Source organism: Parus major, chromosome 23 (genome assembly GCF_001522545.3).
Source record: "Parus major isolate Abel chromosome 23, Parus_major1.1, whole genome shotgun sequence".
Classification (NCBI taxonomy): domain Eukaryota; kingdom Metazoa; phylum Chordata; class Aves; order Passeriformes; family Paridae; genus Parus; species Parus major.
Genome location: NC_031791.1, coordinates 6,495,011 through 6,521,063, shown reverse-complemented (window position 1 = coordinate 6,521,063; position 26,053 = coordinate 6,495,011). Strand labels below are relative to the sequence as shown.

Genomic DNA, 26,053 nt, shown 5'->3' with positions numbered 1-26,053 from the left:
GTGTGCACAGTGTGTGAGTGTGTGTGTGCACTGTGTGTGTGTGTGTGCACAGTGTGTGTGTCTGTGTGTGTGAGGGCTCTGTGTGTGACATGGAGCGCTGAAAGTCCAAGGGCCGAGGCTTACCCCGAGACAGATCCCGTAGGAGGTGAGAGGCGGGGGTAGTGGGCTGGGGACACGCAGCTCAGAGCTGACACCCGGGGTCCCCTTTGGCTGGGACGGGCTGCCCTGGGCTCCCCAGCTCTGCCCGGAGCCCTTTGTGCAGGAGGAGGAGCAGGAGAAAGGAGACATGGCGGGGAATGGCTGTTGGGGAAGCGCTCCACAGGCCGATGCCTGCTCACCCACCCGTGGGACAAACGTGGATGTTGTGGTCTGGTATCAGTCAGGCAAGGGCTCTTTCCTGTCCGTGCGTCCTGCATTCCCCTGAATTGTAGCTCAGGAAAACACCTTGGCCCACTGGGAGGTGATGCTCTTACCGGATTTTCCACCGAGGCGTATTTGTTATTTCCTATCTCCAGTGAGGCATCGTTTATAATGAAAATTGTTCCAGAAGGTCTGGAATTAACTAAAATCCACCTTGTCCACCTCTGAGTGCTGCAGCTGCAATCGTCCCAGGTCCTCAAGTCCTTGTTTTTTGGGGAAAAGGAACTTGTTCACCCTTTGTGCACTGGTTTGGGGAAGCTGGTTTTGGACAGGCTCTGGCAGCTCTTTCCTCTGTGGCTTTGTAAATGGTAATTCAAGAATTGCATGTTTGGTGGTAAAGAGAAAATTTCTTAGAGATTGTCCAAATTCTGGGGTAGGTGCTATGCTGCTTCAATTTTAATTTTGAATTAATGAAGATACTGGAGAAGCAAAGCAAAACAGGTCCCTTCCAATTCAAACTATTCCATGAAAATCTTGCTTTTGAACAGTACCATAAATTCCATTTTTGCCTTACCTTGCTCTTTCCACTCAGGATTTGAAGGCTTTTCAAACACACTGGATTTTGCTTGTCTTAGTTTGCTAGATCTGGAGGGAGGGTCTTTGGATTAGTGATTCTTATTCACAGTTGAGATATGTAAAAATGATCCCTGCAAGGTCTCGTGGGGCAGAGTGTGCTGGGTCTGGATGAGGGATGTGGAGCGCCTGCCCTGGCTGCTGGTACTGCTGTGATGCTGTGGAGAGCAATTCCTTTCACAATTAGCTAACTCGTGTGTCGCTGCCCCAGGATCTGCTTCCTTGGCTTCAAAGGTTGCTTTGTGGAGATCCAAAGTAGGTTGTTTTTCTTTTTTAATGGTTGGTCCAGCCATATTTAATGAATTGAAGGTTTTCCTGTAGCGTTGTGATAGTTGTTAAGGGGCTGTGTGTTGTATGTCAGTGATGCTGATACTCTTGATGTTTACATTTTGCATCACCTTGCATCTTCAGTTGCACTTGTGGGGCAATTTTGAGTATTGGGAGGGATTTAAAAGGCAGTGGGGTCCTTTGCATATCTCTCCTGTCAAGGCCTTAATAAAGAAGGTGAGGATTTTCTGGGATTCCCATGGACAAACATAATCTGCTGGGGAAGGTAAATATCAGGATAAAGATAGTGTGTGCTCCTTACTTTGAAAACTCAATTAGAGCCTTATGAAACAGAGAGAAGGATGATATTTTTTTCCTATTATAAACACATTATTTCCTGTATCAATTTAGATGACGAGAACAGGAATTGCCTGTGTTTTCATCTGGTCTCACAATTGCAAGTTCAAACAAATAATCTTACCAGAAGCAAAGCTTTTCATGGGAAAGCAGCAATCCTGAGGAATAAGGACTCCTCTCGGCCCTTTTCCAAACATTTTATGTTTCTAAAGCCTACAAATGCTTCAGGCAGTGATGCTCCAAACCTACAGCTCCTGGCTCCAGTATCTCCCTGCCAAGTGCCTGTGTGATCTGCATGAGCATCCTTGGTGGTTTTTCATTCGATAGCATTTGATTTTTGGAAATCGGTAAAACAGCATCTTTCCTACTGTCCTGTTTACTGCTTGTTGAGCAGATACTTGAATGCATGGGACATAGGCTGGTGAGGATATGGCTTATCCAGTGAGCAACCACCTCCACAAATTCATTCATTAGAGGTTAAAGTGCTGCTCTGCTGGGGTATGCAGGGATGTTGGGATGCTCCATGTGCTTTGATACATTGATAAGTGGGTGATGATGATGTTGTGGATATGGCATATAATGTCCTGGGATAAGCTGTGTGTACAGAAGGATTGCTGATGGAAGGCAGTGACTCTGTACTAGGTTTTTACCACCAGTTATTTGGCATCTCAAAGGAATCTTGGATTTTTGGTGTCAGCAGGTGAACCTCAGGCTCTTCATCCTTAGATGTTCAGTGGAAGTGTTGGCTGAGTATCCACAGCATCTGACTAGGAGTTTCTCCTCAAACGTCTTTCCTTGTGTCCCCAAATGAGGGGTTTGTGCTGGGAGCCTCTTCATTTGAGGGAACCGTGACAATACCCATGTCACTGCTGGGTGGATTTTTCTTCAGCCTCTTACTGCTGTATTTCACCAATTTCTTGGAAAAAGCTCTAGGAATTAGTGGTGCTCAGAGATCTTGTGTCTGTGCTGGGTGGGAAAGCCCTGGGCTCTCCCCAGGCCAGGGGTCCCTGCTCCCACCCCTGTGTGGATGGGGCTGCAGGGGGGAGGTAGAGCTGAGCTGTACTGGTGTGCCACACTGGGTGGGTGTCTGAACTTGCTGGAGCTGCTTTTACATTCCTGGGAATAAACTGATGAATCTAAGGGCTTTATTAGGACAGTGTGAGGGTCCCTGTAGCAGCCCTATGGATGCAAATAATTTCCTATCATAAACCTTATTTTGTACTTTTAAACTTCACTGCAGATCTATTGGCTTCCCTCTAACTTCTGTGCAATTTTCTTAGAGCATTAGGGAGTAGAAGATACTCAGGTTGTTTAGGCTTGGAGCTGTGTTTGTTGCTTCATGTTCTGGGGAAGTTCAATGTAAAGCTTTGCATCAGGAGTAGAAATTCCATTCTGGGCCTGGGGATCTTTTGCAGTGATTATTCTGCTTTCTTGGTACTTGTCCTTTGCCGTAATCTTGTGTAGATTAAGCAGGCAACGATGCATAAAGATTTCCCTTTATATGTCTTATCTACTACTGTTTTGATCAGTACTTAAATTGCAAAGAGCTGTAGGATGCAGTGTAGCAGGGATTTATCTTTGTCCATTGGATGGATTAGGTAGGAATGTTTATGGCTTGTACTTAATCCAGATTAATATTATTAGTTTCTTTACGTTCAGTCGGTTGTTTACACTTGTTTTGTTTATGTGAATTTTTGCTTGTGTAATGCCACTCACATCATGTATTAAAAGCCAGTGTTTTTAATTTGTCCATGTAGATTGTGTAGATGGACTAAATCTTTCTCTCTCTCTGTTTTCTTTTTGTTTTTGCTTTTTTTAAATGAAGCAGTTCCACGGAGAGGGAAATTGTGTGGGCTTGGGGGTTGTGTTCAAGCAATTGTACTCTTCCAGGGCATGCTGCTCTGGACCTTGCTGCATTTCTGATTTGGGATTTTTAAGCAAATTCCCATCCCAGCTTGCTTTTGCTGCTCTGCTTGGAAGCAAATGTCGACAGCAGTGCTTTGTAATTTATAATTTATAAAGTCTCACAGCACTCGAACTCTGGTGCTTTTGGAAGGGACTGAGAATTTTGTATCTCCTGATGTCAACTCAGAGCATAAAAGATGTAGGAAGATGAGCGGTTCAGGGGAGCAGTGGCAGAGCAGGGAGTGGGAGAGCTCCAGGGCTGCCTGGTTGTGTGGCCATGGCCACAGTGTTGGCTGATTCTGTCCCACATGGGTGTTTCTGGGGAGCAGCCCAGTCCATCTGCTGGTGAAGGTGAGTGCCATTGCTTTCAGACAGGGTCACACCATGGAATAACCCTCTGTGGCTGCCTCAGGAAACCTGGAGCCCAGACCTGTGGGGGATCCTTTGCTCTGTCAAAATTGAGTTGTTCTTACAGGGATCTGCTCAGGCTGAGATGTAACCACAGCAAAGCACGCTGTGGCTGGAGCCTGGGGGTAGGAGTACACTTCGAAAGCAGTGGAAGAAGAATTGGGCTAGTTAGCTATTTCTATGAAAACCACAATTCCTTTGAACCCTCCGGTCACTGGTTGTAGGCTGATTATTCCACTCCTTCCCCGCCCCACAGAATGTGTGTGTGAGAGAGATAATTAAAAGCTCTTAGTTAAATAAATAACTAAGCTGCTGATGCAGCTTTATAGTAGAATTGCAGAGCCAAACCCTTAGAGATGGAAGATGGCATGTGCTGCTGCTGGTCCCACAGCATCTTCTCTCCTTCCTGTGCTGGTGTGGCCTTGGAGCATGATTCCATAGGGACTTTCCCTAGGGCCTGTGTATCACTGAATATGAGAGCAAGCAGGGTGTAAGTGGGGACGGTCCCATCCCTGTGTCCAGGGCTCCAGGCTGTATTTATTCCCTGCTATTCAAACTCTGCTCCAAAGACAGGATTAATAATTCCCACCTGAATTCGTCTGCAGTGCCTGTGTACAAATGAATCAAAGGCATGAGCTGGTCTTCGCATTTCACTCATGAGATGGTCTGGATGCTCCAGGACAGCTTGAAGGGTGGTTTGGTTTTATCCCATTGACATGGAGCACGATGGAACATTTTATAGTCCAGCCCCAGTTTCTGCCTCTGTGAGCTGCCTGCAGTGCCTTGAGACAGGCACTTGGAAAATGAGAAACGTGCAGTTGGTAACCATTCCTGGGGAGTTTTAGGAGTTGTTTGTCATTGCTCAGGGGCTGGTTCATGGAAGGATAAAAATCTTTCAGGTCCAGCTTCAGCTGCCCTAGGCAGCAAATATTTTTCCTCCTGCAGCCCTGCCTTGCATGCTGCCTTCCAGTTCCTGAACCAGTGGATAAGAGGGTCCTATAACCAGTGTCAAAATGTCCTGAATCTGACAGAACCCACAAGGATCATCATGTCCAGCTCCTGGCCCTGCACAGGATACCCCAACAATCCCACCCTGTGCATCCTTGAGATGGTTGCCCATTGTTCAAACACTCCTGGAACTCTGGCAGCCTCGGTGGTCTGACCATTCCCAGGGGAGTCTGGTCAGTGCCACCCTCTGGGTGAAGAAATCTTCTCCTGGTTCTTACCTAAATGTATATCCCTGATTTCCCCTCTTAACATGGGGGCCACAGGAGAGCAGGATGCCCTGGGGCTTTATGGGAAAATGCTGATTTTAGTTGGTGCAAAGGCACCTCAGGGTGACATTTTGCAGACTGACAAAAAACTTCCTTAAATCCCCGAACAAAACCTGCTGGTGTGTCCTTTACTGGATTCTGTGTGTGTAGTGTTACAGTCCTGTTGGCAAAGACACATATCCTGGGCAGTGTCACCTTGACATGTACATCAGACACAAGCCAATGGGACCCTCCAGGGACACAGCCACTTGGAGAAGAGCAGTGGTGAGCTGTCATCCTCCTGGTACAAAGCAGTCCTTCTGTCCTTCATGTACCATGAAAACTCAGCTGCTCATTTGCTCTGAAAAATCTTGAAATCCAGCATTAGGCCAAAGTTTTCTGGCCTAAATACCTGGTTTACAACTGTTGGTTGGCAGTGAATTGACAGGCAAGATGGAAATTGTGTGTTTAAGTTGTGGGGGTGGTTGTTGGTCTGAAGTCAAAAGAAATCACTTAACTATCATCCTGCATGAATGTGTGTAAGTGTATAGAGGCAGTAAAGGCCATTTATCATGTAAACATACCCTTACACAGACAGGAGGCAGACCCCTATAGCTTGTTATAGCTTATAGACCCATTCCATGCAAGAAAACACCCTTTTTAGGAACCTTATAGCATGTATTACAATTTGAGCAGGGAGAAACCAGGTGGGATGAGTACCAAGCACTTCCCTGGTGTCCCTCTGTTCCTCCTGGGAAGCACCAGCACTGCTCACAGGAGCCTCCATTCCTCCTGGGATTGGTGCCGGTGGCTGATGCTGATATCGCTGCTTTTTTATCTCCAACTGCCAACTTGAAAGTTGAGTGTGTGTGGTGAGAAGCTCGTGAGAGTCTTGGTGAATGCACACATGAAGTAGCAACGTGATAAACTCAGTGTGGGCTGCCTGGTCCAGCTGCGGGAATAACTTTCATCGAGGAAAAGCTGGAAGCTTTTGGGGCCTGGAGAAGAGTTCAGGTGCAGAGAAAATGCGAGTTTTTAGCTATTTATATGTATTTTTAGTCAAAAGGGTTTAAGGACCCCCACACTTTCTTGAAGAGGGGCAACAATTAGAAGAAACTGTTTTGGAAGGGGAAGAATGTAGGGTACATATATATTGCTTTTCCATGGATTTTCATGTGCAGGTGTTGAAGCATGATGGAAAAGGGGTCTTGCAGACATGTGAGTTTGCTGATTCAAACAGAGGAGCTGGCTTCATTCTTCAGGGCTTTCTGAAAAATTCAAAGTTGTCAGGATGGCCCTGGAGAAGGGAGTTTATCTGCAGTGGGAACAACTGCATCAACATGGGAAGGGTATGCTGGTGATAGTGGGGGAAATGGCCATGTGCTAAATTCCTCTGATACTGCTTCTAGTGAGTGCCATAGTTTCTTCAGAATTCTGGAGGGGATTTTTCTTGTTGTAACTGCTGCTTCTGTTATTTCCAGCAGGTCTACCTAGATGCTGCCTTCAAAAAAACATTTCCTTTGTTTATAGGTGGCAGTGACAGTTTGTTTGTTCCCACCTGTCTCTACTCTTTCTTTGACTCCTCCAGGAAATGGTGGAATAAAGCTAGGGTTGGTAGATGAGGTCAGAGCAGCTGTTGTTCCCATCCCAGTGCAGGACTCCATTCCTGCCCATCTCTTCAGTGAGGTTTGGGATGCTTCATCCCCTTGATAACGAGAACCCAAGGCACTCATGGTGTTCAAGCATCTTTGTCTCAAAAAATAACATTTTTTCCTCTGTTTACACACTGAAGCAAGTTTTTTTTTTGTTTTGTTCTGAAAGTACAGTGTTTTGAGTGTCTGCCATCCCCTCAGTTTTGGGGTACCAATGCAGAAAACATTCCTCTTCTTGGTTCAGGTGATCTTCCACTGGCAAACACCCATCAGATGCCAGTGGGGAAGCCAGTGGTGGCATGAACAGTGTTAGTGGCTTCATGTTTTGCAGCTGTTGCTCTTGGTTTATTTAAAAATTATGATTGACTCTCTTCATCTACCCTGATGATGATGTATGGCGATAGTCCTTTTGCAAAGACGTGGTTTATTAAAAAAAGAGTCCCTGTTGCATGATGAATCAAGAGGGAGTGCTGGGGGAAACTGTATCTGTTAGTGTTACTTGCCTGCCTGCCTCTGGAGGCAGGAATGGGAGTGGATAATGGACATTAGGGATGAATTCACAAAGCAAGGAGGCTTGCAATTACAGAGAAATTTCATATTTAACTGTGATGATTTTCTTGCAGGTTTATTTCTTTTTATAATTGAGCTGGACTCTCCAGCATGAGCATTGCTTGATTATTGCACTGCTGGGTTTGATCTGCATGGTGCTAATCACTGCAAAGGCTGGCAATCGGGGAATGCAAATACATTATATTATACACAGCATATGCAAATACAGTGGAATTAAACTTTTTTCTCCTTCTTTTGAGATAGATGCACAGCTGCATCTGTGCCAGTGATAAGGTTCTCTGCAGACACAAATGAAGGAGAGGTGCCACAGGTTCAGGAGCGTGGAAGGTGTGCAAGGAGCTCATTGGTGTCTTAGTGAGGTGCTAACCTGGTTGGAGGGTTGGCTGTGTTTTCTGGGCTGATGCTGCTGGGGGAAGCAGTTATACATTAATAGTTTCTCATGATTTCTCAGCATAAACAGTTGTAAATCACGTCTGTGGTAGCAGCAGATGCTAAAAGCGCTCAGCCCTGGTTTTGCTGTGCAGAGGTGCCAACCACATCCTGCCTGGACTTTGAAAACACAAATGTAATGAAACAAAGAACTCTGCCCTTTTGATGCATTAAGTACAAAATCAGCTGAAAATTTGCTGATAGATCCTGCTTGTTTTGGAAACGTGTTAACCTTCTGAAACTTCTGACTGTGGCAGAAAACCAAGGAGTGATGAGTTATACTGAAGCTGAGGTTTGATTAATTGTAATTTTCATAGCACTTCAGCTTTACTACTAGAAAAATACTATAGGATTGGTGAAGAACATTTTGTTTTTTACTAGAACACTTGTTCTAATAAATTTTCTAGACTTGGGGGGAGAGAACATAACTGGAGCTGCAGCCGTGCACTTCTGAGACAGGTTTGTGAGTGGGAGGTTCCTGTCTACCTCAAGTGTCTGCTTGTGTTTTTCCCCAATTCCCTTCAGCAGAAACACTCCCTGAGAAAATATTTTGAGACATTTCTTTAAAACAAAAAACAAGTAGAGAGAGAAAAGCATAAGCCTCTCTGCTGTAAAGCATTGTAAGAGCTTTGCTATTGGAGCAAGAGCATTTGGGATTTAGGAAAACAGGGCAGACACGCAGCCGGCTGCACCTCGTGAGATTGAGCATCATCTCAACATCCCTATGTCAGGCAACCCCAGCAGTTGCTCAGTTCCACATCTCAAGAAGAAACAGTGACTGGGGAACTTGCAGTTTTTGTCTGTTTTTCTGAGTTAATCTCCTTGCCTGCTTTCCCACCCATGGACTGTAGTTTTGCCAAGTCGCAAGGTGTTTCATGGATGCAGTCAGTTCAGGTGCTGCAAGTCAGAGACATCTGGGGATGAGTCACTGGAGCTCAGGATGGGGCAAGTTTCTCAAAAATAAGAAAACAGGCTTTGTGAAAAATTAATTTTAAGAGTTGATTCCCAGACACAAGATCCAGACTTCTTGGTATTGATGAGCTCTTTGATGGTGCTTTGGGAAACAGGCTTGAAATTTGTTGCTGTGTTTAAAAAAAACAAAAATGTCTTTGCTGATCCAAGTTGTGAATTATATATTTTTAAAACGCAAATTGTAAAAAAAAAATGCAAATTGGAAAAAAATTCAGCTTGGAGCAAGTGCAGATACTTGATTTTTTAAGCTGATAATTTGTTACACAAGTAATTTGCTAGTGTGGTACCCAGCACAGTCCCTTCTGGCTTTTGCAGTGATCATGTATGTGATCTGCACTTACTGTGGAGAAAAATGGATGTGGCGCTTACATTTTACTTGGAGGACTGGCTTTTTTGGGTTGAAACACTGTAAATGGGGGTGTGTGTGTTTCATTTGGAAGCTGAGACCCACCCAGCTGCTGCTGATGAAGTTTGATAGAAGCCACCTGCCGCAGAAGCCTGTGCAGCCATTCCCGGTTTCCCAGTGGCATGAGCATGTGTGTGCTTGTGTGGCACCTTCTTCCTCTAAACCGTGCTGGAAGTTGGTTTTGCTGCTTAAAATGAACTTCTGTAAAGTAGCAGCTCGCTGGATGACCACTAATTGATTTAATTGCTGCTCTTAATATGAAATATGTTGTGTGTTATAGAAGCATGTTCTGCTGCTCCACAGTACTCGCCTGGCGCTGTCCCACACGTGGGACGTGTTCCCTGTGTCCCCATGCAGGCATGTCCCTGCAATCAGCGGTTCAAGCCACCTTAGTGTTCCTTGCTCCAGTGCTACAACATGGATCTTTCTCAAAAGCTGTGTTTGGCAAGGTCTGGGAGCAGAAGTGAAGCACAGAGAAGAGTTATTCACCTTTTTAATCTCACTCTTGCATTTAGAAGTCTAGACAGTGCTGTTAGCACTGCTGTTGTCAAGACTGAATTCTGCAGTGCTGTTGGTAAAACACTTTGAAAGTGCACTGAGCTATCCAAGGAGAAGCACGTTTTTGAGGAAAAAAAAATCTAATGATCAATTAAAAAGTAAGTAGATAATCATGAAGTGCTGTTTCCATCTGGCATATCGCTCTTCCATGCAAGTGGCACTGCATCAGTTCATTGTGCAATAGAGATCTATTTGTAGAAAGGAAAAAAAGAGGCCAGAGTTTACAGGATCCTTCTCCAAATCCAGCAGAAGGATATTTTGCAGGGGATTATTCAATCTGAGCAATGTGAGTTGCAAAATAACTTGTTATGCTGCTGTCTGCAGAGGCCACGGTGTGAAGGCAAATGGGCGTTCTGTGCCCTTCCCAAACACTCACACTGTGTTCCTGGGCTCTGCACAGATCTTAACCTCCCAGGTCTGTTGTTAATGCCTGAACAGCTCAGTTCTTGCTATGAAGAACTGTGCTTGAAGGGCTATGGTATTCAGGCATTTCTTCCATAGAGTTTGGGGTCTCCTGGTTTTGAGTGCTTTGCCAGAGGCACTTAAAACTCATTATTTATACAGCACTGGCTGCTGTTACTGGTGTGTGCCCTTAATCCCAGAGACTTCTGGGTTAACATGCCCAGGCTTGAACTGATTTTGTTGAATCCCGTAGGGGAAAATGGATATTTATTGCTGTGGATACTTGAGGAATCCAAAGGGCTGCTGAAATCTGGGCACTGAGGTTATGATGCTCATCATCTGTTTCGCCAGATCTGCCCTTCATGCTCAGGACTGTTCATCCACCACTGAGATGAGGAATGTGTTTCTTCTCCCAGAGGAGAGGTGCTGGATGCTCCAGCTCTGTGCAGTTCAGCCGGCAGCAGCCTCCTTTGCAGGGTACTCTGTAATTAATGTTGGTTCTTGAGCCCCGAGTAATAGGGAGCAGTAATTGGATGGTAGCTTAAGAGTAGGAGCAGAGTTTAATAAAACAAACAGGCTTGCAGTCGTAGTGTCAGCAGGTAAAACACCTGGGAAATGGCAAATCCACATGGCAGTGACGCCAGCGAGGTCCGTGCTCAACGCAGGCGCTTCGAAGCGAAGGCAGCGAACCGAAGCCAGTGGAGCAGGGTGGGGCAGGTCCTCCTCTCCTTCCCTGGGTGCTCAACAGGGGACACAGCCTGGTAAGGCAGATATTTTTAAACATCTCCCACCTTTAGGAATGAGGGAATGAAATGTTTGTGTTATGAAGTTCTAGTTAATTTCTAAGGAGTTTTTGCAGCTTGTTTAGCTGGGGAGCTGGAGTGAGCTCAGGCTGTGCACCAGTGTCCTAACCAGAGACCAGCTCAGTACATTTGTTTCTTTCTTGCTTTTGGTTTTTACTCTTAAACTACCCTTCTTGCCACTGCAAGGGCTCCCATTTCTTTACCTTTCTTTTCCGTATTGCTCTACTCACAGCTTACACTGGCAAGGAGGTGCCTCCCAGCTAGCTCAGCCTGCTCAGACCTCATTTGTATGTTCATTTTTTTCATCTTAGAGAAGAACAGGCGAGTATTTACCTTCAGATTGTGTGTATAGAAAGAGAACCTGAAGAAAGTGCAAAGGAGGTGGTTTAAGAATATATTTATTTATATATCTGAAATATATGGAGTGGGTTTGGCTGGAGCCACTTGGCTGGGGCACCTGGGTGAGCTCACAAATGCTTTTTGCTCTCTCCACTCTTTCACCCTGGCCTCGTTTGAAGGGTCTTCTCATGGCAGTTTTAACCCAAACAATGATATCACCAGAGCCTGCAGAAAAGAGGATTTGTGTGGCATTTTATTCCCTTGTGCTGCATGAATGTGGATTTGGGCAATATTGTTTTGTGGCTCCTGCTGTCAGCAGCACAGTGAAAAGAGTGGCTCACTTGTCCGGAATTGTGACTGCGAGACTCGCAGCCCTTTAGCAGCATGGTTTTAGCTGGGGCTCTCCATTTAGTCCTCAGTACTGGGAAAGACCAATTGATTTTGGGTCAAAAATACTGAGAATAATACGGTTTATTTTTAATTTGCTGTTGATTTTGATGCTTGATAAATACTGAGCTGTGCTGAGTTCCTGTGAATCTGTGGTGCTTTCAGGTGGATGAAGCACTCTTGGGCTCAGTGTGGCTTCAGCTGTGCATGAAGCAATTGCACAACTAGAATTTAAATATAAAAAAGGGAAAAATCAGGAAAGCTTCTCCAAAAGAACCGTTATATTGTTGGGGGCTTGTGTGTGTACACACTTTGAATAGAATAAGGATTATTTTGACACCTAACTCATAAAATAAGTATCAGTGGGATGCTAAATTGTGTATATAAGGCCAGTAGCTTATCCAGAAAGCATCACTAGCCACATGTACAATTTATTTTAATAGGGAGAAATTTAAGCCAGCTACTGTTTCTGCATGTGCTTTATCCCTACTAAAGAAAATACTTTCTCTTTATTGGCTCTTTATTTATTTAAAAATATTGCAACGTTAAAACAGTTGGAAGCTGTTTACTGTTGTCTTCTCAGCTGGTTGGTGGCCAGCTGTGCTGTGGCAGGTTGTACTGGTACCAGTGGGAGTGGGGAAAACTGGTTTTCAACTTCCAAGTGCTGCCCCAGTTTCCCCAGTGCACATGCCCACCTGACTATATGCCCAGGCTCCCTTTAATGCCCTCAGGGACATTAAACTTCTCCCAGTGTGGCATGTAATATAGGAAAAAATGGAAAGAACTGATGAGAGGGAGAAAAATGTGAGTTGGTGGGGGGGGGTCGTGGGCAGCCCCTGGAAGTGGAGAGAAGGTTGGATGGAATCAGGGGGTGGTGGAAGAAGGGGCAGGTCTGGTGCAGCCAGGCAGGAGGATAGGAGAGATGCTTTCAGTGCATGCTGCCCATGGAGCTCCTGGGTGGAGCAGAGTTTGGATCAGCAGGATTAAGTGTGGCTGGAGGGGAAGGTGCTGCTGTTCTGTTCAGAAACACAAGGGCTGTCCAGGAGCACCAGTGTGATACTCGGCACTAACCCTGCTATGGTGTGCTGGGTGCCAAAGGTAGCTGTTGGAGAGGTAGAAAATACCTCTCGAGAGCCGGTGGAACATGGCCATGCTGGTGTTTGTTCACTGAAATCTCAACCCACACAGCCTCCCACACCGACCCATCCAGCGCAGAAAGGAGGGCGGCAACCAAAAGTATGAGCAAACAGCCCCTGAATGTGGGTGCAAAGTGTATTTCTGACCACTCCCTGCTGTGCTGAGGGTGAACACAACTTCCTTTTCCTTTCTGTGTTCTGAAGAAAGCGATGTTTGTGTACGTTTCCTCCATGCAAATAATTGCAGCGACCCTGGTCTGATGGCGGAGCTGAGCAGAGGGTGCTGTGGAAACCAGCATGGATCCTTACTTGGGTCTCCAATGGTGAAAAAACCCTCACATTACCCTCTTATCTTCCATCCCTTTCTTTAAATCGGTGTTCTCCCTTCCCCCCATGATGGTGTTTAATATCCTGTTCACTATTTCCTACTGCTTATAGGCCAGGCTGCCGGCTGGAGCTCAGCTGCTGTGCCCTAGTGAGCCATTATTGCATCAGGATGGGATCTGGGGCAGTAATTCAAAGCAGGAGTGAGCACAGGCTCCCTGTGGGATAATGCTGCCATGGCTCTGTGGGCAGGCAGAAAGTGTCAGCGTCATTATTTTGGTTATGCAGCAGAAGTGGGAGTGATAAAGTGCTCACTGGGTGTTTGCTCTCCCAGAGGATCAAAGGGATTCCTGACAGCTGAGCAGCTGAAATGGAGCATCCCCATTGTCTGCCTTTAACTGAGCTACTGAATGGTGATGGACCAAAATCATCGGGATAGGCACTGAACTGCCATCCCTTCATCCCCTGGGTCAGTATTGAGAGGATTGCCTGCAATGATCACTTTCATGCTGTAAAATTCTGAGAGCTGCGCTCCCATTATGAAGCCTCAGACTGCCAGTGGTTTCTCTGCTCTGGAGTCACCTGAATCCTGCCAAAGGAACAGGTGATTATTTAATGAAAACAGCATTTCCAAGCTGTGTGTCTTGTTAAAGCATCCAGAACGCAATGTTGTGTCTTCTCCCTGTTGGTGACAGTGCACAGCCAGTGTGGGAATTCGACAGCAATTTTGATTCAAAGCCATCTTCAGTGAAAATGGTTGTTTGTAAATGTGTTGCATCAGATGTGTCAATGGATGTAATTAAGGAATGAAGACTGCTGCACACCCCTAATTAAGGGGATTAAAAACTAAAGCTGCCTGATTTCACTGCTGGATGGAAAAAACAGATTGGAGGAAACGGCTGGAGGCCGAGTCTTGTGGGGGCAGGAGGGGTTCTGCTGCAGTCTGTTGACTCACAAAAGGAGCAGCTCTGGGAGGTGACAGGACTTAGCTGCTCTGCTGCATGCCCATAACTGACTGCTGACTGTGTATGATGGTATTTTAACTGCTGCTTCACATTCCCCTTGTTTGGTTCCTGTTCCTGCTGGGGATGGGAGGATTTTCATTCCTGCAAGCTGTGCTGGGGTGTAGCCTTGGGAAGGTGAGGGTTGTGTTACCCCGTGTTACTTTGGTGTCCTGGTGTCTGCCACCATCTCGGTACCCATCCCCAACTCTGGCTGATCTGGGTGCTGCTGTGGGATTTTCTTGTGTGGAAGCAGAAGCGAGATGTGTGTGAGGACAGAGGGCAGAACCTCCAGGCACCCCTGAGGTGCTTTTTGCACACATGAGACAAGCCAGATAGCGCAAATAGAGGACAAAGGACATTGTGCAATGGAAATACTGGGAAGCTGTGCTCACTGAGGGCTTCACCCTAGCCTTGCTGAGAGGAGAATGACTTTGTTATGGGATGGGGTCTGCCAACGAGGATGTCTCATTGATCCAAACACTGATATCCCGTTCCTTTTTCTTACTCTGGGTGGGTGTTTCCTGCCCTGTGATGCAGGATCCCATGAGGGATTCTGGAGAGCATCCTCTGTGTGGGAGGTATTGCAAAATCTGCCATGATTTTCCAGGAAACATCTTCTCCTTTGCTACCTGGCTTGTGGAGCCACCCCAGGGTCAAGGGTGACTTTGTGGTGACTGAGCATCACGAGCAGGAAAACTGGGAAGAGAACCATCCCTTTGGAGTTGGTGTGAGGTGTCCAAGCATGTTCTTGGGACATGCAGTGTTTTTCTGGTGTTGCAGTCATTGGGGCAGCATTCTTCTGGGGCCCTGGTGGCACTGGGGTTTGTCCCAGTCAAACAGATTTGGTGCCTTGAGGCTTTACAAACAGCTTCTGACTCCTGGCTCTGAGTATTTGGGGGAACAGCTGAGTGACTGGTTTTCTGCTTGTTGTCTGTGGACCAGGTCTGTTGGGAACATGCTTACACACAGGTTTTGGATTTTTGTCTGCTCTCCTTGGGCATAGACAGGAACCTGCAGATGTGCAGTAGGATCATCCCCATGTTTGTTTTTTTTCTGGAAGTGGTGCAGAGTTTAACCATCATCTGCAGTATTTTTTTAAGAAGGAGAAAAAAAACAGGGGAGCTTTCTGGAGGAGGTGTCTCCTCACCTCCCTCCTGTGCACAGTGCCCACAGAAGATGCTTTGCTGTTCTGAGTCTTGAGGCAAGGTCAGCAGCATCCCAGTTTGCACTGCCCAGTGCTACGTGCTTTGGGGAGCTGCAGCCAGCTTGGAGTGGGCTCTGCTGCTTTTGATGGGGGACCTCAATTAGCTCTTAGTGTGCTCTAAAACCAAGCTGCCTGGTCTTGTGAGTTTTCAAGCTGTTGAAGGTTGGGTTCTTTCTGTGATTCTGGGAGTTTACAGCTGGAGGTTTGTGGTGGGAATGGATTTCTTCCTCTCTGTGCTGATGCATGGGATGCTGAGCCCTGAATGAAGGGGAGACTTCACAAAGGGGGGGCTTTGCTGAAATAAAGCTTTCCCCTAGCTCAGGAGCAGCACAGGCTGCTGCATGCTGGTACCTGCAGTGCTTGTACCCAGCCAGCAAAACTCAGCTTCACAGCCCCCCTGCTCTCTGGCTCATTCCTTTGGGCTCCTTGGAACTTCTTCTGTCCGAATTTTGTCTCCAGAGCCAGAATTTGTGTCTGTGCTGGATCTGGCTTGTTCCATGCTGGTGGATTCTGAGATCTCCTGCTTCTTCATCCCCTGTGTCGCTCTGCAGGTGTAAGTGACTGGGGTTTGGCCAGGAAACCAAGAATTGAGGAGTTTAGTAGATAATCTGCAGCTGGCCAGTGCCTTCCTGCACTCCTAGGTAAGAGTCATTAATGTTTAAAAGTGCAAGGTTCAGGCTGATAATTACTGTAAAGGTAATTTTAGTTACCTTGAAGCCTTTGTTTCACTGCTCGATGGTGGCAGTGAGCATGTGAGAGCAAACCAGGTAAATGAACTCAGTCTGGAAGCTGGTACAATTTCTTAAAACTCATTAAAACAGCACAAAACCACATTGCTGCACCCCTGGGCAGACACAGGCACCACTGGGTTAGGCACTGTGTCCTGGGAGTTTCCCTCACTGCAGGCTCTTGTGGGGGAAAATGTTTCCTCTGCATTAAATATTTTTGGAGTGTTGCTGTCAGGAGAAAAGGTCTTGGAATCATCTTAGGGTAGTGTATTGCTAACTTAAGTGTCCTTGATGCATTGAGGGAGTTGTGGGTATTCAGCCCTGAGAAGAGAAAGCTCCAGAGGGACCTTAGAGCCCCTTCCAATGCCCAAAGGGGGTTATGAAAAGGAGAGAGAGTGACTTTTTTACCCAGGCAGATAGTGAGAGAATAAAAAGGAATGACCTCAAACTGACAGAGAGGGCAGGATTAGGTGTGAGAGTGGGGAGAAATTCTTCCCTGGGAGGGTGAGGAGGTTCTGGCACAGGGTGCCCAGAGCAGTGTGGCTGCCCCTGGATCCCTGACAGTGCCCAGGGTGAGGTTGTACAGGGCTTGGAGCAATCTGGGATAGTGGAAGGTGTCTCTGCCTGTAGCAGGGGGTGTAATGGGAAAGGCTTTCAGGTCCCTTCCCACCCAAACCATTCTGGGATTCTGTGATATCTGATGGCAATTTTGAAGCAGTAAGGCCAGCTGAAAAGCCAGTTGAGGATGTCTTCACCCAGCTTTCTCAGCCAGCTCTCTTGAGGGATTGGCAGAGAACAAGCCTAGAGCGTGTTCTCCCAGCCTTTTCTGTAAGTGGTTCCCTCAGACAGTTCAAATACTGTGCATGTCTTGTGTGCTAATAACATCAGAATAACTGCATGATTATGGTTATTTTTAATGAAATTAGGGCGTTGTACCAGGGTGTGGCAGATGTATTTGAGGCACTTGGGTGAATGCAAATTGCATTTCAGCCGTGAAATAACAAATGAAGCACTTAAGTTCGATGTCCCTGGCATGCAGGGGAGGAACAGCCCATGTGTGTGAGCTGGGGCAGTCAGTGATGGAGCCTTTTAAGATGTTTTAGCATCAAACATCCTTCTGGCTCTTGGTGTAGCAGTGGTTCATCCTGGCAGGTGCCTCTGTGCAGGGGTGGTATTTATCTAGAAGGCAGCTCTTTATCAAAGGAGCGTGCAGGGCCCTCTGGGCTTCTAATTACACCTTTGGTTTGGAAGCAACCAAAAGGAGAGCAACAAAAGCAAAAAGTGCTTTACTCCTATTCTTGAGAAACTGTAAAGAAAGAATATGAGCCCTGTTATGTTAAACCTTGAGTGTAAATGAAGCACAGTGTAAGTAAACACATCTGTGTTCAGGCAGGGGAAAAAAAAAATCTTATGAATAATTCATGGCAAAATTCCTTCTGTTCAGCTGATGGAGAGCTATTGCTTATTTCTGTTGAACTGTTGCTTTAACAAGTGGAATGCTGCTGCAGGGAGAGCCATCGTCACACGCAGTGGTGGCATTGTCATCTCTGCTGTGCTGTCACCACCACTGTGGGTATTCCTTTGGTGTGGAGTCAGGAGTGGCTGTGATGGAGTGACCTGCTGGGACAGAGTCTGTCCTTGCCATTGCCTCCCTGTGATGGAGCGGCTCGCTCATGGTGCTTCTGTAAGCACCGTTCCCACTGCTTTTCTTTGCACAGATTGCTGGTGCCTGCCGGGTGCCCGTGCTCCCTGTTTCCATGGGAGGCTGGTGGAGGGAGCAGCCCCAGGATGTTATCTGCACCACACAGGGGCTGAGCTGCTGGTAGGGTGGGGATGGGCTTGGATGGATCCCTCCCTCCCTCTGCCAGCTCGGGCAGATACGGCTCTTTTGGCTAAGGAGGGTTATGGAGTGACTGCTGCCTGCCAGGCTGAGCCCCTCTGTCGTCCAGGAGGGTTTGGAGCTTGTTTCTGCAGAATCAGCCCTGTCAGACCCTGTATGTTTGAGACCAAACCATGTTGTGTCTGCTCTGGGCTCTGCTGCAGAGGGGAAGGGAGCCCCAAGAGTTACTGCTTCCTACTGAATAGGCAACAGCACTTGTATTAACCTGATGCTTTTCTTAGTCTTCTTAGCCAACATTTTTCTGACAGTCTGGTGCACGTGCCTTCTCCGTGTCTCTGTTCTGGGCCCAGCTGCTCCAAGTTCAAGTGAGTTTTCCAGACAGGTCCCACATGGGAAGCCTTTCCAAACCCATTGCTGTAGACAAGGCCCCAGTGACAAGTACATGTTTTCATTTAAATTTCAGCAATTCACCAGTGAGCAAAGCCCATGATTTTCCATGCAAGGAATTCTGTAGCATCCAGGAGGATTTTTGAGGATACGGAGGAGGAGCTCTCAGCTCCCTTTGGTTGTAATGCACTTACTGCTCCATTTAGTCAGGTCATTTTATAAGCCCAGTCTTCAATTTGACATAAATGATTCGCTTTCAGCAGATGGTGAGCTACTATTTTTGCCCTCATTTAAATAGGAAAGCTGTACGATAGCAGGAGATGGGAGAGGGGCACGGTGCTGCTGACATGCAGTAGATTACCAGGGCTGGTCTGGTGAGAATTAAATCCGGGCAGTTGTAATGTGCCATCTGTGTTGTGTTGGGTGGTTTATTTTTCCTCTGTTCAATGAGGCTCCTGAAGTCTCCTGGTACCCTCCAGGTCAGGCTGAGTGACAGCATCCTTTTTTTTCAGGATCCAAAGTACGAACACAGAAAGATGAGGCATGTTAATTCTAAGAGGGGTTATAAAATGTCAGCACTAATTATTCCTCTAATAAAATGTATTAAGTAAATTCTGAATGGTTCCAAATCTTTAGGGTATTTTAAAGTTTGAATTTCTGTTGAGTGGCTTATTTAATTGCATTTGAATTTCTTACTTTGTTTTAAACCTCCAAGTAAACAGCTCTCTGCTGTGGTCATAGAATCCCAAACTGGTTTGGGCTTACAGTCTGTCACATTCCACCTCCTTGCCATGGCCAGGGACACCTTCTGCTAGACGAGGTTGCTTCAAAGCTCTGTCCAGTGTTTTCTTTACTGTAGTAAAAATCTCATGTAGGACACGTAGCACACACGTGGAGCGAGTCGTGCCGGTGGCAGCTGCAGTTTCCTCCTCTCCCACCTACAGGTTTGTTGCACGTGCACCAGGTCTTGACAAAACTGAATTTTCAGGCTGTGCTCTCTATTTCAGGCAGTGTTTTGTGTAGTTTCCCTGGTGAATTATGTGCTTTTCACACATATTATGAAATGGGAAGAAATGCATTCTAAAAAAACCCACCACGCTGTTGCTGAAACTATTTGATTTTTGCCTATTTTTAGCAGAAATTCTGTCTTATCTTTGTCTCCAGCTCTTGCTGGAGCAGCAGTGTTCAGTGAAGCCACACATTTTTGCGTAGGAAGGTCAAGACAGTTTGTCCCGCCCGTTATCTGGTGTTGGGCATCTCTGTGAGGCAGTTTGTGTTTCCAAGAACTGAACCTTGCCCATGGACAGTCCTTTTTCTTACCTCTCCGAAAGACTAAGCCACTGGGAATTAAGTAAGTTATGACATAAGCCATAAATCATTTTTCCAGGCTTGGAAACAGGGGTAAGTTTGGTTTTTTACAGAATCACAGACTGGTTTGAGTTGAAAGGAACCTTAAAGCCCATGTCATCTCACCCCCTGCCATGAGCAGGGACACTTCCCACTCGACCAGGTTGCTCTAAGACCCATCCAGCCTGGCCTTGGACGCTTCCAGGGATCCAGGGGCAGCCACAGCTTCTCTGGGCATCCTGTACCAGGGCTTCACCACCCTCACAGGCAGGAATTTCTTCCCAATTTCTAATTAACCCTTCCTTCCTGCAGCATAGGTTCAGTTTACTACCGCTGAACTTACTGGGTGCCTCAATAAGGAGAGGCTGAAGTAGGCTGACAGGTAGGAGAGGGTGACAGACACATATCTAAACATACCTGTCTCACTGATCCTCTGTAACTCCTCATGGAACAGCCCAGCACACTCATTTCCAGAGAACTCAAATTCCATCACTTCATGAGAGCCATAAAGAAGGGATTTAGCTTTCTCTTGAGGATTGAAGGCTTTCTCAACAGGGAGCTGTTGAGGTGTGTTGAACTACTCTAAAATATTCTAGATAAATCTGTGTCTGTGCAGGCTGGAAAATGAGGATGGTTTGGCTTCAATTTGGGCTGTCTTCTGATGTCTGCAAGAGCAGAAGCCATGGAGCTGTGTGGGGATAACACTGGGTTTAGGCATCATCTGCTCACTGGTTAATCAGTACAGGGTGGATGGGGCTGGTCTAGTGGAAGGTGGAATGAGATGGGTTTTAGGTCCCTTCAACCCGAAGCATTCCATGATTTTATGATTGAACCATATGTGTTGGGAAAAGGGTGAGCAATGAGGACTTGTGCTCCTTTTAGGTCTGTTTTGTTTCAAGGATTTTGATGCAGGAAAGAGGGATGAGTATGTGCAAATGACACCAAGCCCACAGAGATATTGTGTGTTCTCTATGGCTGTGCTCTTGGCCAGAAGGAAGGATAAGCACTGAGGCTGGGGGGGCTCAGGTACTGGGGAGCTGTAGGGTCTTCACAGGTCCAGCCAGTTTGGGAGCTGCCCCTGCACTGGTTTGCTTTGTGCAGGTTGGAAGCTGCTGTTTCAGTGGCCTCTGCCACGCCACTGGCTTTGGAATACCCAGAGCAGCTCACAGAGGAGAGATGGTGAGTGGAGAGTAATTCTGTCTGCTGCTTCTGCAGGAGATTGTGCTAAAATGAGCCCTGCAGCTCACCCCCAAGGCTGGCTTTTGGGACTGAGTCCAAGTGAAAAAGCCCAACAAAAACCCCAAACCCAACCCTGTAACCTCAGGAAATATGTGTTGCTGCAGAAACAAGTTCAGGGAAGGTCTGTGATGCTGTCCTGATTTAACCATGGTGTTAGAAATAATATGAAATGTTTGCATTAAACTCAAGGGGAAAATCCTTTGAAGAGCTAGGAGGGCTTTCCTCCTTCAAGCACTCTGGTTCTTTTAGCAATCAGGATGAGTTAAATTAAAGTTGATGAATGCAATAATATGTAGGAAGATGACATCTTGGAATGTCTCTTAATTTTAAGTGTGTATTTTGAGCAAATGTTTATACACTGAGGCTTGGGCTGGGGGATTGAGGCATATTGGATTATATGCTATTTGCTCAGTGTAAGCAGTGGCAATTTATTGCTGCAGATACATGTGATGTGGTATGCAAAGATTAGTTCTATCCCCTCTAAAGCATGATTATTTTGGGTCCTCTTTATACCTTAAATAGATATTCTTCTCATGTGATTTCCATCTTTTTGTATCAACAGCCCAGGCTAAAGTTGAAATAAACATTGCATCAGCTTAATAGCACAAGCTCTGAGGAAATCTGCTCTCCATTATGGATGTTGTTTGGAAACCTTTTCATTTGACATTTTTCCAGTGTGCAGTGTAAATATCTTATGAATCCCAAAGCCTCTGGGCTCCACTGGATTTGTGTGGTGCAGAACGATGTAATTGCTCAACACTGATGGCTCCTGTCCCCAGCAGTGTGGTTTGGTGTGGTTTAGATCATAGAATCCCAGAATGGTTAACGTTGAAAGGGACCTTAAAGACTGTCATCAAAGCAAACTGTAGTAAAAGTAATGCCTTTGCTTTTGCTGACTTTATAGACTGGAGTCAGTCAGGGTTTTATCCCCTTACAGGCCGTTCACTTCAGAGTTGGACTTGATGATCCCTGTGGGTCCCTTCCACTCTTGTTCTGTGGCAGGCTGGTGTGGCTGGTGGGCATGGTGTGTCTGTGCTCCATGGTTGGTTTGAATCTCTCAGTCAGACATGGTTATTAGAGACCTCTTGTCTGAGCCCTTTTGCTTCTCTCGTCAGCGTCATCATGACAACAGAAAAGAGCCCAGCAGCCGACGCTGACAGCTCGGAGCAGCAGCAAGCCAAGGAGGAGGAAGGAGCTGCTGAAACACAGAAGCAAGAGGCTTCCCTGGAAGAAGGAGCTCAGCCAACACCGGAGGGGGAGCCCCAGAGGCAGAAGGCCTCCAACGGAGACACCCCCACACACGAGGAGCAGAGCAAGAAGGAACGTCGCACCTCTGAGGGCCGGGGTCTGTCCCGTCTCTTCTCCTCCTTCCTCAGGAGGCCCAAGTCTCAGGTATCTGAAGAGGACAAGGACAGTGATGCTCCTAAAGATGCGGGAGGTGACCAGAAAGATGCAGGATTAGAAGACATCCTAGTGAAAGCCCCGATTGCAGCTCCTGAGCCTGAGCTCAAAACAGACCCATCACTGGATCTCCATTCCTTGAGCAGTGCAGAAACACAGGTAAAACACCCCAGTCCCTGGGACATGCTCGCTGCTGATTTAAAATGTGTTTGTGTAGCCAGAACTAAAACAACTTCATATCCCAGGCTGGTGAGCTCGATCAGAAAAAGTCATGGTATGCCAGAAAGGCTCTTGTCAGCTCCCTGTGTTTCATTGTGTACTGCAAAGGTTCATCAGACCTGCAAAGTACCTGGTCTTGGGAATTAGGGTCACACTCCACAGCACAATTTAAAATGCCCCGTGCTGAATCATGAGTCATTGCCCTGCTGAGGCTTGGGATGTCACATCAGAACACAGAGGGTTCACATTCATTGGGTTCAGAGCCAGAGCTGATCATCAGGATGTCCTTGGTGTGAGCAGGATCAAAGCAGCTCAGTGGCCCAAGGTGGAGATTGCAAGAGCACATGGATTTGGGAATGGGTATCTTCAAGGAGCACAAGCACAGCATTTTAGGACTTGGTCATCTGCTTGTTCCAGGCTAGTGCTGAGCCTGACAAATACAAATATTTTTAGCTTGTGCATCATGTAGACAGGGATTTTTGTATGGCACATGGGCTGAGCTCAGCTCCTGGGACATGTCTGATGTCTGCTTTCCAGCCAGGGTCATTTTTCATGCAAAACTTAAAGTTTAAAAATTTAAAGCAGAAATTGAGGCAGAGACACCCCTAAGGAACCAAGCTGTGGCTGGTTATTGATTTGGAGGTGCTGAATGCTGTTACTTGAGCCTGGAGTGGAAAAAGGTGAGTATTCCTTCTCAGCTGGGAATTTCTTACATCCCAACCAACCTGTGTGTATTGCTGGAGCTAGACAGGGTGAAATCTGGATTTCTTACCCACTGCCTTAAGTTCAGAGTGGCTCCAGATACCCACAAATGCTCAATTTTGGAGCAATACTTTACAAATTCAAGCACTGCCAGTAGGCAATAATTGCAAATCCACCTCCTTAAAATTAAAAAGTTGTAGAAAGGACAGTAGGTAAGCTTTTCCTTTCTTTCCCCAAATTTCTGAGTCTGTGAAGACTATGGGATGATCTCTGTTCGTGTATTATACCTCTGAGGGTTGGGATTAGCAGGATGTGGAGGATTTCCAGGCAATTTCAGTCCAGAAATTGTGTTTTCAAGAGGAACTTTTTCTTGGGATTGCTTAATGCTGGATGGATCTTGGAGCAACATGGTCCAGGGGAACCAGGAGATGGGCTTTAAGGTCCCTTCCAACCCAAACCATTCTGTTTATTTTAGTGCATGACTTCTTTCTCTGTTTATCTCTGATTTGCTGGTCCTGAGTCCATGTGAGTTTGCACCCCAGCCTTTCTTCATGGGCTGTTCATTTCAGAGGATGCATTTGTGCCTTTTTTTTTTAGTTCTTATTTTAGATCACTCAGTGGCTTTCTGAACTGTGTCACTCGGCAGATATTTCTGCTGTGAAAGCATTTGCAAGGTGCTGCAGTTTGATAAATGCTGACCGATGGGCATTAGGAGCTTTGACTGATTCCATGCTCCCAGTTGTCCCAGTTCTGCTGGAACAGAAGTCAGCAGCTTGTGGACATTATTTAGTTTTTAAATACCTCTGTGCACTTGTGCCTGGGTGTGATTTCATGAGATGTGATTGGCTCAACAGACAAGGCTTTGCCCTTCCTCCGCTGCAGCTCTGTGCTCTTGCTGCACCCAGTCCCTTCTGGCATTGTCACAGCCTGCCATGAACTTGTTTAACCTGCTGAAGTGGCAGAGGGGGAAAAAAAACCCAGCTTCCTTCCTCTTCTCGTCCCCAAACTGCACCCTTCTGCTGTTTGAGTGGATTAAACTGGCTTGCAAAGTGCTTCCATAGGCAAAGGGATGGTGGTGTGGAGGCCGCCTTCCCTTTTGGGTGGCAAAGAACTGCTTGGTCAGCTCTGATAGCCACAAAACCTCAGCCCTGACCCTCCTTTTAGTGCTACTGCTACTATAAAATCCCACAGTGCTTTGGGTTGGAAGGGACCTGCCATGGGCAGGGACACTTTCCACTATCCCAGGCTGCTCTAAGCTCCATCCAGTGTGGTGCTGGACACTCTCAGGGATGGGGCAGCCACAGCTCCTCTGGGCACCCTGTGCCAGGGCCTCCTCACCCTCACAGGCAGGAATTTCTTCCCAATATCCCATCTTGTCTCTGTCAGTTTAAAAACATTCCCTCTTGCCATGCCAAGGGCCAATGCACTGGAGCAACAGCTGTGCCAAAGTGGCAGTGGGAGCACTGGGGGTCCTGCCTGAGAGGGGAAAAACCTTCCCAACCCAGAAGATGCTGTCACTAACACCATGAATGCATGATATAATCTGCCCTGATTTCTTTAATCAGCACCTACTTCTTTTTTATCGCATCCTTTACAAAACGAAAACTTGAAAAGTATTTGGAAGAGTTTTAAAAATTAATACCATTCCCTTAGTCACCCCAGCTGCTGCTCCAGGTCCTGGGTTACAGGTTTAAAGTGGGATAATGAATTCTGAGTGAGGTCCCAGCCCTGCAGCGCTTGTTCCATGTGATGCTTTGTTTGTTTGTTTGTTTGACATCTCTCAATTGGGGGTTTCAGCCTGCTCAGGAGGAGAGGAGGGACGACCAGGAGCCAGAGGGAAGAGACCTCGAGGACAGGGAAGAAGGGGAAGCAAAGGAAGAGGGTGCCAAGCCAGAGTCTCTGGAGAATAAAGCAGACAAGGATTTGAAAGCTGCCCAAAAGGCAGTGAAAAGACACAGAAACATGTACTGCAAAGTCGTCTTGCTGGATGACACCATTTTTGAGTGTTCTGTGGATGTAAGTACTTTGGGGGTTTGGTTCTGCTTCTCCTCTCCTCCCTCTCCTTTCTGTTTCTCTTGAAAAATCACCACAAACACAATTTAATAGGGGCCTAATGTGCTGCCAGGGAATTACATGACAGGTTTTACTGCAGAACAAACCTGCTGTAAGCTATAACAACTTATTTAGTGTGTTGTAAAAGCGTCTGGGTACTAGGAATCTTTATTTTTTATTGTTCTACAATTCCAGGGTGTCTTACTCTATAAAGGTGGGCAGAAGTTAAAAAAAGGAAACAGCCAAATGCAAACTTTGTATCATTTGCTGTTCATGATCTCTCTCATTTGTATCCCAGGCAAGAGTTTAGGTTTTTGGGGTAGGTTGCAATTGTCTAAATAAGTTTTGCCTCCCTGGCTTTGAATAAAATAGGTGGTATAAAATTGATTTGTGCTTTTCTAGTTCCCCAAGGTACCTTTACCTCTCAGGCTGCTGGTTAACTTAGCTCCTGGTACTTGGATGTAAAGGAAAACACGCTGTGTTTAGCCTGCAGTTGAATATATTTCCAGTAAACAATTTAAAATTATGTTGACTTAGAGCACTGCAACCCCCTTCATCTGAGAGCTTTTTTCCTCCTTTATTTTGTGCATTCTCTCACAGGGCTGTGGTGCTGTCAGGGCAATAAAAAGCAGGCAGAAATCCCTATTTTAGTATCAAAGTACTTGTGCAGAATATTAATAATCTGGTACTTACCATTGGAGCAGCTTGTTTTCTCTCAGTCCTGCTGGTAAATGGGCCAGGAGAGGGTATCTGGGCACAGGACTCCTTG

At 46.4% G+C, this 26,053-nt stretch overlaps 1 protein-coding gene across 33 annotated transcripts in view; it reads left to right on the top strand.

Annotated features, from left to right (window-relative positions):
* EPB41 (erythrocyte membrane protein band 4.1) overlaps nt 1-26,053 on the top strand; it is a 90,315-nt gene that overhangs the window by 19,429 nt on the left and 44,833 nt on the right. For 30 of the 33 annotated variants that reach the window (XM_015649206.2, XM_033519527.1, XM_033519525.1 and 27 more), the window contains 2 exons: nt 22,026-22,470; nt 25,030-25,248. In XM_015649206.2, coding sequence (XP_015504692.2) covers nt 22,033-22,470; nt 25,030-25,248 — 657 coding nt within the window. In that variant the 5' untranslated portion in view covers nt 22,026-22,032. Of the gene's footprint in view, nt 1-22,025; nt 22,471-23,112; nt 23,211-25,029; nt 25,249-26,053 lie in introns of those variants that run through there. The other 3 variants (XM_033519522.1, XM_033519523.1, XM_033519520.1) reach the window with 3 other exon arrangements.